Below are 15441 nucleotides of genomic sequence, written 5' to 3'. Positions count from 1 at the left end.
CCTAAACATTTAAAACAAAGATGAGAATGGAATAATTCCTGTATTAGTTTTTAAATATCCACTGCGTTAAGTCTCACAGTTCCCAGGCTGCTGCCCTGGTGCCTTCGCTGGGTCCCACACATTTCCCAAAATTCAATAGCTAAGAGTTACTCTTAGCACATTAAGATCTTAGGTCTGCTCCAGTACAGTGTTATGAATCACTGGTGCCCATTCACTATTAGTAATTAAATATTTAGAATCTCACCTTGACTAATGAAATATAATCAAGCACAATATAAATATAAAGCACAGTCCATGCTACAGAGTAGGTGCTCAGAGTTAGCTATCTTGACGCCTCCAATAGGATGTGACATGCAGCTGATTTAACAGCTCTTGAATATTTTGATCACTCCCTAGATCAATGGATTTAAGTAATGAAATTATGTTTGATAGAAAAACAGAAAGGCTAGAATTGAATACAAATAATGGTTTCCAACTATGGCAGGAACAAAAATGTGTCTTAAATGTTGATTCAATTCTCATGAGTTTTTAATTAATCCGGAAAGAGAATAGCCACAATTAACTCTGCTTCCCTATGTGATCACCAGAAAACAAAAAATCTGTATCAAATTTTCTCTATTCCTGCTTCCATCCCAGGCTCCTCTCATCTCCTTTAGGAGCTCTAGGGTTTGCTATTCTCTGTAATTAGCTTGTTTATGAAACCACTTGAAGAAAGCACTGGCATGATACAGACAGACAGAAAAATAAATATTAGCTGTCAAAAATTAACAGTGCTTATTCTTTTGCAAGGAATGTACAATCAGTATGCTTCCAAAACAAGCCAGTGTCAGAGCTGGAGAGCTGTTTTAAAAAAATGACGTTTATTCTTGATAGAGTTCCCAGTCCTTCCCTGTCTTTACAATGTATAGGTCCACAGGATACCCATCCGTTCCTATTCCTCACCATAATTTTTTTAGCACTTCATTCCCCTGCTGTTTCAAAGAGATACTCATCATATACATATTTTAGAAAGGAATTTCAAACATTCAAATAGCTATGCTCCTTACAGTTTTTCCAAGTTCAAGTCACAGGTAAGAATAAAATTTTCAGAAATTTCATTATGTCACTCATTATAATGGTCCACATTTTTATGAGATGACGCATGAGTCCACTGCACCAAGAAATAAACATCATATTGTTTTCATATAAGAAAGCTGGTCAAGAATTTAATTTATGATACCTTACAAAAATCCAGCTTTTATACAGTTTCACCACTGAATGAGAGCAACATCAGCAGGTATTATTTAATCGGGAATGGCAGTAGCCTTAGAAAAAGAAATAGCTCATTAAGGCAGAATTCTACAGGGAGTGCCGGGCCTAACCAGTTATGCAGTCTGAGCACTAAAATCTTGACTCTTAACAACCAAGAAGGCTCTAGAACTATGTGGTCCAATAAAATTTAAAATTCAGTTCCTCAGTCACATTAGCCACATTTCAAGTACTTAATAGCCACATGTGACTAAACCTGGGCTTTATATAGACTCTATAATATAGAAAGACAAAAATGATGCTGACAGTATAAACTATAATCCTGAATTAGGTGAATTCTCCTAATTTTTAAATGTTGGCAATCAATTAAAACTTTAAAGGATAACAATAAAAACACTGTGTGGAGACCATAGGAGATGAGGGAGAAATGACAACTAAACAAATTACCTTGCATTGGATCCTAGAACAGAAAAGTTAATGGAAGAACTGGTGAAATCTAAATACAGTCTGCAGTTCAGTAATACCAACGTATGTCAGTTTCTTAGTTTTGACAAATGTACCACAGAAACGTAAGATGTTAATAATGGGGAACTGGGTGAGGTCTATATGGAAACTCTCTGTACTATCTTTTCAACTTTTCAGTAAGTCATAAATTATTCCAAAGTAAAGTTTAGTAAAAAAAACAACGGTGTGAGCCAAACCCATACCACAAGCCTCCCTAATTTATAATCTAATCACTGCCATAAACACCATATATTGTACACACCACGAAAATAAATACATTTTCATGAATCAGAATAAGCGTGACCAAGTATGAAGGGAGCTGCCATCAAAAGAAGGATGAAGTGAGTAAAACAGTTGGCAAAACAACATAAAGCATTTTGAAGTGACTTTCATGTACTCAGCCTAACATTCTCAGAATTGTGGAAAATCTAAAAAAAAGATTCAAATATGTTCATGTTTTATGTATGGATGTAAAGGAATGACTTACATTTGGAAAGGATGTAAGCAGTAGGTACTCAAAGGTCATGTCTGAAGAAACAAATATCCATGGACCAGTCAAAAATCTAAGATAGAATAGTGAGTGCCCCAAGCTTAATACACATCACAACACCCTAAGAAAATGGAAAGGGAAGGATCAAGGGCAGTTAGAGAGATCCACTAGAAGATGAGTTCTGAGAGCGTTAGAAAAGCTGAAAGGCATCCTTGGCTAAGAAATGGGATCAAAAAGAAACAAACAGGAATGAACATGAAAAAGATAAGAATGATCTGAAAAGTATAAAGGAGTGATGGGAAACAAGTTGGTTAGATCATGGGAGGTCAGATTAAAGCGGGACTTGAAAGTCAACCAGGAGTTTGGTTTTGAAGCAAAGCAACAAGGAACAACTTAACATTCCTATCCAGGCGAGTGGTGTGAGAAAAGTGGAATTTTAAGAAAATTAATTTGGTCATGTTCCTACTAAAATTTTTTTTTGGGGGGGCCACGTCACAAGGCTTGCAGGACCTTAGTTCCCCAACCAGTAATGGAACCTGTGGCCCCTGCACTGGAAGCTCAGAGTCCTAACCACTGGACTGCCAGGGAATTCCCCACGTTCCTACTGAATTAATTTGGCAGTGCTACTCCCTACATCATTCCACATCCCTGTAACTTTCTTAGACATCCAAATTCAAAGCCACAATATCACCTTCTGATCTCACCAGTTGCCAATCCTGTCAATTACATCTCGAACACCTGTCATCCATCTCCTACCTCTACTGTCAAGACCTCAGTTCAAATCCTCATTACCCTATTCCTTCTCTTCTCTCTCTGGTACTGCTCCTTTTTGGTGACACTAGACACAACTGACAGAAATGTTCTTAAAGCATAGCTTATGACCATGACCTCTAAATGCAAGAACCTTTGCTAGCCCTCCACTCTTTAGGCAGCATGAAGTCCGTCCTCTGGTTCCCCCTACCTCTATGCCTATATTCGGCCCCTTCCCTTTAACACCCCTATACTCATTCTCTGAATATTCCCTCTTCTTGTCCACCTGCCTCTTCTGCCCAGTGTCTTTTTTCTGTTAGCTCCATCTTTCAAATCCCTGCCCATCTTTCAACCAAAACTTTCCATGTAAGTAATTGCTAGATTTAAAAGAATGAAAAAACAAATGATGTCACCATCTTAAGCTCTTCAGTGGCTCCTTGAGTACATTTAGCATATAAGGCCCTCTCTGACCTGGTCCCTGCCTACCTCCTTCAAAAAACCCTTCAACCCTGACCACTTATCACTAGGTATTTAATGCTCTTGGAATACCACCAATGCACATAACATCACATTATGTCTTGTCTCTGTGCCTTCAATCATGCTGATCCCTCTGCCATTTCATTCTTTCTTTGACCGGCTGTCTCACCTTTAAGACTCACAACCTCAAAAAGGTCTTCCTTATCTGTTCTTGTTCACTCTCATACAACTGCACCTAAAAATGTTACCTTAAGCAATGCCTTGGACTTCCCTGGTGGCACAGTGGTTAAGAATCCACCTGCCAATGCAGGGGACAGAGGTTCAAGCCCTGGTCTGGGAAGATCCCACATGCTGCTGAGCAATTAAGCCCATGCGCCACAACTGCTGAGCCCGCGCTCTGGAGCCCGCGAGCCACAACTACTGAGCCCGCACATCACAACTACCAAAGCCCACGCACCTAGAGCCCGTGCTCCGCAACAAGAGAAGCCGCCGCAACGAAGAGTAGCCCACGCACCACAATGAAGAGTAGCCCCTGCTCGCCGCAACTAGAGAAAGCTTGCACGCAGGAACGAAAACCCAACGCAGCCAAAAATAAAAATATAATAAATTTATTTAAAAAAAAAAAAAGCAATGCCTTACCTTAACCTCTAATAAAAACAAGCAGTTTTGAGTGCAGTATCAGCCAAATGCAGAGATTATACTTTTGGTATAGCTTACGTAAAAATTCAGAATCTTTAGGCCTAACAAGTTCAGCATCAGAGAGCCCTACACCTTTCATTACAGGTAGTCAACTCCTGGGAAGGTAAAGAACTCCTGATTCAGGATGTGAGAGGAATTAGGTTCCTGTTTCTTTACCACCCTGAAGTTTTTTGCTTGGCATGTACTGGGGGCTGTTCAACCTAACCATAATGTTAGCAATCTACTATTCTCAGTGATAATATAGAATGGATGTCAGTCTGCCTACAGGAAGGAGTGGGGGACAGTATTATACAGAGAACAAGGAATAAAGTCCTAGAGGTAGCTCCAGCCAAGAAGACTTTTAGATGGAAGACTGAAGGAAAGGCACATGTGCTCAAAGACTCCAATCAAGGAAGTATGTTAGGAAGTGGTGTTTATTCTACGAGATAAATGTAAGGTAGGTCTCGAAACTATATTTTTAAGGTGGTAATTAATATATACTACAATAAATCATAAACCCCAAAAGATGACTCCACGGTGATGTCACTGAAGAAGTCTGTCCCCACCCCCTGTTCCTTTCATGCTCTTCTCTCTCCCATCCTGGAGGTGAATAAAAATGCACATCAACAACCTTCCTTTAATGAAAAAAAGAATAAAAAATAGCTTTAAACAACGTACCTTTGATTTTTTGTTCAGTGGCCTAAAATAAAAACAAACAAACAAAAAACAATGTAAATATGAAACTGAAAGAAATGGATTGTTATGATAAAATGCTCATATATTACTATTACATAAGACATACACATTTTTATTAAATAAGGAATTTGTCATTTAGATGAACTGCATAGGAAAAGATATGCAAAAAAAGCATGCTTTTCCCACAGATGTGCCCCATTGTCCCTGACACAATGTTTATTAGTAAAAAAAAAAATTCTGGAAATGCTTTAGTCACAAAGCAGAAAAGACACCATTGTATGACAGTATAATAATAATAATGATAAATGGAACTTCTCTTCATTTAGTTTTAAAATTATATAACTGTCACCTTTACCTTTAATGGATCTAATGAGTTTTTCAAATGTTTAAAGGGCTTCAAATTTTCTTGTATCACATGATAAAACATGAATTAAGTTTTCTGGAAGAAAAGCTGCATAAAGCTTCTTTGGCCAAATTAGTTAATACATTTAACTCCTGGAAGTTAGGCTGCTACAGTTAAGCATGGTGAACTTTTAAGTATTTTTGGGTGGGAAAAATTTTGAAACATTTGTCACTTCTGACATATCTGACAATTCAATTAAAATGACTGTGTTCTGAAGTTAAGCTGACATGGGCCCTGCTTCCCATGCCTGCCCCTTCTTCCACTGTCTCTGACACAACAGGGAGAGGGGCTTGAGGACAGTAGGACTGCCTCAAGGTGGCTGGCTCAAACTTCAAGGGCCTCAAGAAGAACTGATTACAGACAAAGGCCACAAGTGAAAATCAACTTTTTGATTATGCCCAACTGTGTGGGAATCCTAAAAGAAAAAGATACAAGGATAGGCAGGGAGGTGAGGGAAGATTGAATAATTAGTAACTGAATAACCAGGAATTGCTTCTAAATGAAGATAAAGCTTTTCTTAACTGTCATAGGGCAGGATAATTCATTTTGCTTAGTCATATTAAATTGTTACCAAAAACACCATTTTTAAAATTATATCATTATAGAACTATATGGTAAAGAACTATATGGCAATTACCATAATACTGAAGCCAAACATTAATCTTTCCCCGGAGAGCCAGAGTCGATCTAGGCACTGAAGTACTTTACCAAGTTTTAGAGCACTAGTGACACATAAAATAATGGAGGCCCATCTTTTACTTTATATGGATCGAAAATTAAAAAAAAAAAAAATTGATGGAAGGACAATGGCAAAAGACCAGTCAACTAGCTTGAACACTTCATTTATTTCTGGAAGAAATTGTTTTTAAAATCTGGTAATAGAAAAATAGTCTTATTAGAGAGAACTCAGTATCTGAATACTTCCAAGTATTACAAGCATCACGTCAAACTATAAGATAACATAATTTTGTGAAACCCAAAAAATAAACAAGGAAATTATTCTGCATGTTGAACAGATTGTGTGTTGTTTTGTGCGCTGTTTTGGTTTTTTTTGTTTAACTCACCTGGTCTCTTCCACAGTTTACTTCCAAAGGAAACTAGGCTACAGTACATAGAAACCATGACCACATTACTAAACCCCAAGATATACAGTGTTGCTCTTCTAGGCCTTACAGCATAAAGGATATCTACTATGCCAACTCCTTTGGGAAAGAAACCTTCATGTTGCTTGAGAACAATGATCCACCTCATTCAGTATTGTGTCATCTACAGAGAACAGCACCAGGGGACACTCAAAGGAGTGTCTGAAGGACACCCATCAGAACACCAACTAATATAGTGAAAGAATATAAGTAATAGAACCCAAGAGCTCCCGATTAGGAGGAAATGGAACTGAAAGAGTTCCATTTCGTTCAAATAGGTTTTTGTTGGTTGGTCCAGGGAACTTGTATATTACTCAAACTATTAAAAAGAGAATTTTCCAAGTGGGGTCAGTGATTTTAAGAATATTTGTCTGCACTGTTCAAAATGGTGGCCACTATCCCATGTGTTTACTGACCACTGAAACAGAGCTAGTGTGAAGTGATATGCACAAAATACATACCAGATTTCTATTATTCAGTATTTTTTAAAAAGGTAAATAATTTCATTGATAATATTTTATACTGACTACATGTTGAAATAGTAATATTTTGGATATACTGTGTTATATAAAATATATTAAAATTAACTTCAACTGTTTTTTGTTTGTTTGTTTTGTCTTACTTTTAAATGACCTTGTCATTTAAACCCTCTGGGTCTCAGTTTCCTAATCCCTCAAATGGAGAAGGAGAAAAAAAAACTGTTCTGCTTACCTTTTCAGGGCTATTATAGGGCTCAAGTAAAATATAAAAAGATCTTTTCTGGATAAATAATACTATTCAAACGTGAGGTATCATTGTGGATCTTGTACAACAGAATTAAAGGATTCTGGCAAACTGAGAAGCAAAAGTATTTCTATTTTGAATATTTTTTTCTTAAAAACCTGAGCTGTGATTCCACAAGCAATTATCACCATTGCCTCAGTTTACTAGTGAAGGCATCAGACAAGTGGCAGACACACCCATGCCAGGTCCATGCCAGGTGCTTTGTTTCTGTCAGGCTCTGCACCACTTGTCCCAGCTCCTCGACCCCTAAGTACACCTCAGTGGTTAAGAGCTCAGAGTCTGAAGCCAGACTGCCTGGCTTTGACTCCTGGCCCCACCATTTACAGTGTGACCTTGGTCAGAATTAGTTAACTTCTCTAAAGCTTGGTTTCCTCATCTATAAGACAGGAACAAAAACACCTACCTCAGAGTTGTTGTGAGGCTAAAAGGATTGAACTCATATAAAGAGCTTAGGGGAAAAAAAAAAGAGAGCACGCTTAGGACAGTGCCTAGCATACAGAAAGCATTCAACAGATATTCCCTAGTGCCCTACTCACCCATGCTTTGGCTCCTTCATCTCACAAACTTGACTCAAACTCACTCCCAGCTCCCAGGTCCTACTTTTTTCCTCTTTTTCTAATCATCTAAAATGTCTTAACAGTGCCAGGTATTAGAAACTAAAACAAGGACTAAAGAATTAATAGTTTGATTCACTTATTTTAAATGAGATAATTACTGGTTAGAGATCTTTTCTGTGATTTCTCAGCAACCAGCACACTGTCTAGAACCCAGGTCTGCTGAATTATATTTTTAAAAAAAGAAGAGAAGAGTAAGCTTAAATAAGGGCCAGGACTGTAAAGACAATACCTAACTGCCCTTGATGAGTACAATGCTCCAGGCCTGGTTATATTACCACTTAGGTTACTGAGAAAATTTGCTACTTAGACTGATGAATATGGTCTCTAGTCTCAGAACAAAACAGCCTTTGGGAGACATAACTAGTAAATACTAAAATTTCCAAAAAGGAGGAATGAAATTGGAAGTTTTCTACAACATAAGTCTAATTTAAGCTCGAAATGAGTACATTTAAATCCACAAAGCCTTTTATAAAAATCCCTTCAAGCTTTTAACACAATAACAAAAATATCCATGAACACTGACTTTTAAACATTCTCAACCGAAAGATCCCAATTTGTGTTGGTGCCTCCTTCCAACCCTCAACCATTATATGCTTTCTAGGAACTACAATTACATGTTTAAAGTAAAGTTTATACGAAATGATCCCTCTATAATTAACCTATTTCTCATCCTCCTTTTTCCTCCTCACTACATTTCCCTCAAGATTCCATCTAGAAATTTCTTCTAAAAACAGAACCTAGAGATAAATCCATGATAACAACCTACTACTACTATTGTTACCCTTTTCTTAAGTACAGAAACTACATTCCTGTGCTATATCAAATTATTTTCTGAGCCTAGAATCAGAAGGTAAGCAAATAGCCATAATTCTTAGATGCGAAATAGAAGGCTTTTCAAAGAATAAAAAATCAGCCATTGATTTCTATTATTAACTAGAGATGTATGGAACTGAAATAAAATAAAAACCATGTAATTTTGTGTCAGAGATTTTTTTAAGGAATTTAAATATTTAAATTGATATTTAACAGACAAAATTAGAAAAACTATCATAGTACAAATAGTGCAGTGAGCTTTGTTTGGTGTCTAATTGTTTATATAAGGAGTTGTATATCTAGTTTTTTATTTAAAATAGAAATTAACTCTGGTCTGAATTTAAATTTCTTTAAAAGACCACAGTTAGGGACTGTTAAATCTGTTCTCTGTATTCATGGCATAAAGACTTATTAAATGCCTTATAAAAACCACCATATTATCTCCAGCTTTAAAGTTCACCTTTAGTTGGTGAAAAATAAAGTAAAAGTATAAGATAATGTTCTGTACCAAAAGGATAAAGCCATAGCACCGAGTTTTGGAAAACCTAGGGGAATAAGAAGATTTCAATTCTATTCCTGTTCTGTCACCCTGATGGTGACACTTAACTCATTTTAATGCTTGTGTTCCTTATATATAAAATGAATGGATTAAAACAGCATCTGAAGTCTTTTCAGAAACAAAAATATATAGTTTTTTTCAAAGTGTGCATAGATTACATAAAACAGACAGATTGTTTTTACCATAGTGAATTCATGTTTCAACATTTATATAAATGGGCCTGTCTCCCTAGCTTATGGAGATCTCTGTCACCTACCTGGATACACCTGCTGGCTCCTACGACAGACAAAAGACAAGCTCCAGGAAACTTATCTTAAAATTCCTGTGACTCACAATATATCATATGGGCTATAAGTGTGCCAACTTGGGATATTTTTCCTTTTATTTTGTTTTTAAAGAGCTATTTGGTAACAGCCTACAGAAATACCAGCTGTCCTCATTTCACCAATGGGTTGTATTCAAATTCAGTTGTAAGCTGGTTATCTAGAATTCAGAGAACAGTCTTATTTACAGTGGCATTAGTCTACTAAGCTTAACATTTATTAGAGATATTAAATATTCCTTTATATTGTGTTCAATCACTAGATATTACTTTTTCTATAGGATACATAGGAATCCCTATTAATGCTGAAGATCTGACAAAAGAAAGAGGGGAAAAAAAACCCCTCCCCATCTCTCTAATGGCTATGGAACCGTATCTCTGATGATGGTTCCAGTGGGACATAGTTGGGGTGAGAGCCTGGAACCCTACAGTGAGTGAGGCAGGGATGGAGTGGTAAACAGTATGAAGAACTCACTTCATATTTTGTGAGGGGCCAAATGCCACGAAAATCATCATTCGTGTGTTAAAGACACTGCCTTGGTGATTTAGATTTGGTTATAAAGAATATAAAGGTAAACTTTAACAATTAGAGTCATTTATTTGTGTATGTTACAACTTAAAAATTATACTCACATTACATATTTAAAAATACAATATTTAAAATTTTAAAAGTTCTCATTACAAGAAAAAAAATTCTCCAATTAGGTATGGATATGATTAACCAGATTTACTGGGGTGATCATTTCACAATACATACACAAATATTGAATCATTATGTTGTACAAATGAAACAGAGGCCTAAGGCATTATCAATGCCAAAACTCTATAGTAGGAGTCTATTCCAAACCCTATGACAATTACCAATGCATCTCTTCCCATCACTCGAGTTAACAAACGGCTGACAACAAGGGTCACCTATTAAGTCAACTCATCCTCATCACTCTTAATCCTCCACAGTGCTCTGTACTCTGCTCTTCCCCAGTTTACTTGCTTCATCACACCCTAAACCCTGCAAGTTCAGAACTGAATTATATTTCTTTTCCCCTTTCTGTGTATCCCCTAACCTGGTTAACTGCTCCCAAAATGTACTCAGCCACTCACTCTGGAACCTAAAAGTCAATCCAGGTTACTCTCCCTTCATATCCTTTCAACAAATTCTATGGATTCTTTTAATAGTCCCTTCACCAATATCTCAGTCTCTAGTTTCTACCCCTTCCAATCCAATTCCACAACTGGCCAAGGTTCTAAATACAATTTTAAAATACAAACTTTTATGTCACTCTACTAAAATGTCTTTGGTGTTTTCCCCAACACCCGATGGCCAAAATGGGAGAAGTGCCAACAGCTATGACCAGCCCCTCCAGTCTCACCCCGACACTTCTACACTTGGCTCCTTCCCACCACCACCCCCTGCAATCAAAACCCATACTTTAACACATACAGGCTACAGACACTTAATTCTCAGTTTATACTGCTGGAATCATTTTCCATTCTGCTCCTCATTCACTTGGCTAATTTCTATTCTAAGAAAACTTCCCTGTCCCTCTACCCCATTTCAGGCTGAGTTAAGCACTTCTCTCTGTGCTTCAACAGATCCCTACCTGCCATAGTTTTGTATCCTGTTTTTCCCTACTAAATAGTGTGGAGATAACGATGTTGCTCTAGTCTATATCCAGTTCCTAGCACAAAAAAGGTATATATTAAAAATTAAAATCATAACTTTTCATTAGAATACAGAAATGGAACAGTAACGTCACTGGGTCTTTTAGAACATTTTTAAGGTCCCTGAAACGTTGATGTAGCAGGAGATGAGTGCCTAGCTCAGTTAACTGTCATCAGCCTCTAGTATTAATTTGGAAAAATCTTTACAGGCATCTTTTATTTTTCTGCAATTTGTGTTGCTTTGATTACAGTTTTTGATTAATGTATTGGTTAAAGATCTTTTGCAGCAATTATGTCTTAGGCTTATTTTTAAATATCTTAACATAACCTTCAAATTAAAAAAATCAGCCCAGGTACTAAATAAAAAGAGAAAAGGAAATTGACACTTTGTTTCCTATTATGTTTATTACTATTTCCTTTATTACTTTATTTTCTATTATGTGTATGTATTACATTATCTTATTTTATTCAACTCTCATTTTACAAAACATAAGGAAACTAAGGCCCAGAGAGGCTAAATAAAGTTGACGGCCACACTGTTCTGTACGCTATGTGGGAGAGCCTGCTTTCAAAGCCTCTCTATGCAGCTACAAATTCCACGCTCTTCTCACTATAAAATGATGTATTATGAAAACCTAGGAGCACCTAATCGAAAAATAAAGACCTATGCAAAGCACTTACCTTCGAGAAAAATTATTGGCAAAATCAAATAACTATGCATTAAATTGTACACACTTAACAAGTTACTATTAATGCATATTCAAAGACATTAAAATGAATCTCCACTGAAGTTAAAACATTAAATCAAATGCTTTACATAATCCGATAAGAGTAATTTTCTTTTTTAATCTATGTTTAAACTGCTTAATATAAATAGTTTATACATATACTACCTTCTTTTGAGCAGCTTCCTTCTTTTTCTTGTCGTCTTTTTTCTTTTTCTTTTCTTCCATCAACTGTTCTTCTTCTTGCACTAAATCCCTGAACCACACAGTTGCAATTAACTTTCCCAAAATGAATTAGTAACAGTAATGTTGCATATAGATTCATTTTCACTCTTATCAGAAGACATGGCAAATTATTCTTTTATCATTCATTGAAATAAAACACAACTTGCAACCTCAGTCTAACTATACAGCCACTGCACAGTACTTTTCTTTAGTAAGCCACAAGTAGTAGAGCTTTTATCTTAATGTTATATCAAGGAAGACAACCTAAAGTTAGCAAATTTTACTCTGGGAAACAAGCAACTTCCTCCAATTCTAGCATGTAAACAACATCTCATGAGCAGAGTTACCTTGCTTCTGGCCCCAATTATCAATTAGTAGCTAATGGCAATGCCTGGAACCTTCCCCACAATCCTCTCCTGACCAGGTATCTGGGGTATCTTCAGCTCTCCTTGCTCTAAAAAGCTTTATACCTATTTTTAGAACACAACTTATTCATAAATAGATGATTTGTATTTTAGCATTATACTAATTTCATATCCTATAAACATTCTAAACTATTCTATCAATACTTGGGAAACAATCCATAATGTACTAATGTAAGTAAGTTTGTTTCAATTCTTAAAATCAGAAATGTTCAAATTTGTCAACAGAACCTCTGGCTCAGGATTTCAAAATGAATGGGCAAATGTATTTGTCTCCTCCTTTCTACTCTCCCTCACTGAAATGATAGGGAAAAGGGTACTAAATCTATTCAGAGCTGATGAATATACAAGAGCAAAGGAAGCTGCAACCTAAGAATAAACACAAGAGAAGTCTTAAACGGCTGTATGTGCCATCCTGTGGTAGAGCTCCAGAGAGGCTCCAAGATTAGAGCTGGTTGAGCAAAATAGGCACAGAGCAAAGACTGCATAAGGAATAGAAAGGCCACAACTACTCAGCTCTTTCCATCCACTTTCCATTCCTATATGGCTACATGGCCACAGGTAGCAAATGCATTTAAATCCAAAAAAACAATCAACACCCTTCACATACACAGGGCTCCCCATCAGCATCCCCCCAACCCTTTCAAGGTAGGGGACTACTGGGTAATGAAATCTACACAAAGATGGAGGAAACATACTCAAGTTACCTACGTTAATTACCCTAGAGTCTAGAACCTAATCCTTCATTCATAATATCAACAGACAACCAAAAATCACGAGATACTTAAAGAAAATCAATACATAAAGAAAAAGTACCTAACTCTGCCCTGAGGAAGCTTTCCAGGGGGGACATTATGAATACCAGGCAGAGAAGGTTCAAGGGACAAGAACTAGACACTTGGGAAATTGTAAATAATTCATTAAGGTTGGAATGCATATGGCAGTGGGGATGCAGTAGAAGATAAAATGAGAAACACAGACAAATACATACAAAACTAGAAGGGGTGCTATAGGTGCACTCCATTGAGATTACACAAAACTTAAGTTGGCTTTGCTGATGGAAGAAACTGAGAGAAGACGCAGGGAGACCATGAAAAACAAAATGAGTGACATTATGTAACTTGATGATAATTTAGTAAAGTTAACTATACAACTGCTAAAATCAGAAGTTGGAAGAAGAGGATGATAACTGTTGCTGTATTTCATTCCGTTTTGTTCAAAGCAGCACTGTCATGTGGCTAATAGAGTAGCAAAACAGATTCAAGCCAACTGTAATCATGACTCATTCTCTAGCATTCTGTGTGAGGGAGGTAATGAGACTGAGCAAGCTCACTCACTAATCCTGGAAGCCAAGGCTGAGATAGCCATAGCATGTGAGAGAAAGAATAAATTCGTAAACAAAAGCAAATAAGTTACATCATTGTCATGTTACTCAACCAAAGCTGTTTACTAGCTCCAAATACTTAAATTCCTTCAGCCTCAGTTTCTTCATTAAAACTGGGGATAAATTACCGTATGCACCTACTTCCCAGCGTTTCTGTAAGGTTTACATGAAGAATGCTTACTTAACACATTTGAGTAAGCAACTCAAATGCCTAGTCAGGAACCCCTCTCACAAATTCTCAGTGGCATCTCTAAGACTGTATTCACTCTACTTTTCTCAAGATATTTAGGGTCACTTATTATGCAGAAACTCAGGAATCTTTAGCATTTGTTCTTTGTGTTTGCCTGTGAATTACAGACAAGTCCTTTTCTAACCTTGTTCTACATCACTATAATTTTACTCTATGGGATGTTCCTTTACTATTTAACCGGAATTTTTTTTCTCCCTTCTCAAACTTCATTTTGAAGACTTTTTGATGACATTAGCAAATGTTTTCCTGACCAAAAATGGTCTCTTTAGTACTTAAAAGATGAACCATATTTCCTCAAGGAAATATTATAGTATCAGTTGATACCAGAAGCATAAGAGAAAAAAGTTCTCTTCTTCAATACTGTCATCACCACCAACTAACCACACTTTTCCCACATCTCCTTCAGAAAGCCAACTGGAAAAAATACATATAAATATACCTAAACACTTCGACTTTCAGAATTTAAATGCTAGTAGAGAGTCATATACGATATTTGATTCTATCTTTCACCATATCTAGCAAAAGGAATAAGGGTCGATGGATCTGATAGGTCTAAGTTGTCCATGTTGTACATGCTAAGTTGCACATGCTCCACAAAGACGACATTCCAGTCAGCAATCATTCATCCCTTGAAAGTTAGTAGCAAAATATCTCAAATATGCAAGTTCTGGATCTAGGAATGAGAACAAACCTCTGAGTGATTAAAATGTTACAGTGACTATGCTGGGCCGTTTAAATATATTTTCCCATTTGTCACTTTTTTAAAACGATAGGGACAGGTTTCCCTTCTACAGATGAAGAAACTGAAGCTCAGAAAGGTTAAGCGACTTGTCCAAGGTCATACGGCTAGTATACAGTGGAGTAAGGATTCAAATCTTGGTTCTCAAAGTCATGGTCCTTCCTTTCCCCTACACCATAATACCTCCCAAAGTACTAGCTCTCTTTTCAGAAGCCATAGAGAATAATCCTTTTCCTTTAGATAGGTTAAGTGATAGATCTTCTCACTTTTATCTTTTCTCCAGACTGTGTGCCTCCACAATCCTTTTCTTATTTCCTTCCACCTTTTATAAGAACACTTAAGAACAATGTACTACAGGAAATACAAAGTATTGGAGTTCCAAAAACCATGGGGTGTATAATCAGGAGCAAGAACTGCAAAAGACTCAAAGACAAAGACTAAACAACCACTGGTTTTAACAAGAGGGGACCAGGCATTGGTGATATTTAAGACAGCAATTTCAGTATTTTTTATTTTGTGAATGTTTGTGGGAGGACAATGTGGGAGAAACAA

General features: G+C 36.7%; 1 protein-coding gene across 10 annotated transcripts in view; it reads right to left on the bottom strand.

The window, feature by feature from the left end:
- TNRC6A (trinucleotide repeat containing adaptor 6A) overlaps window positions 1-15441 on the bottom strand; it is a 202108-nt gene that overhangs the window by 62961 nt on the left and 123706 nt on the right. For all 10 annotated transcript variants that reach the window (XR_013831598.1, XM_079945071.1, XM_079945069.1 and 7 more), the window contains 2 exons: window positions 12038-12125; window positions 4826-4847 (listed from right to left, as the gene is read on the bottom strand). Coding sequence is in view for 9 of the 10 variants with exons in the window: in XM_079945071.1 (XP_079801197.1) it covers window positions 4826-4847; window positions 12038-12125 (110 nt within the window). In the remaining variant the exon portion in view is untranslated. The remainder of the gene's footprint in view (window positions 1-4825; window positions 4848-12037; window positions 12126-15441) is intronic.

This window comes from Stenella coeruleoalba (genome assembly GCF_951394435.1).
Source record: "Stenella coeruleoalba genome assembly, chromosome: 15".
Classification (NCBI taxonomy): Eukaryota; Metazoa; Chordata; class Mammalia; order Artiodactyla; family Delphinidae; genus Stenella; species Stenella coeruleoalba.
Note: the sequence above shows the minus strand (reverse complement) of the source record. Positions and strands in the feature narration are given on the sequence as shown.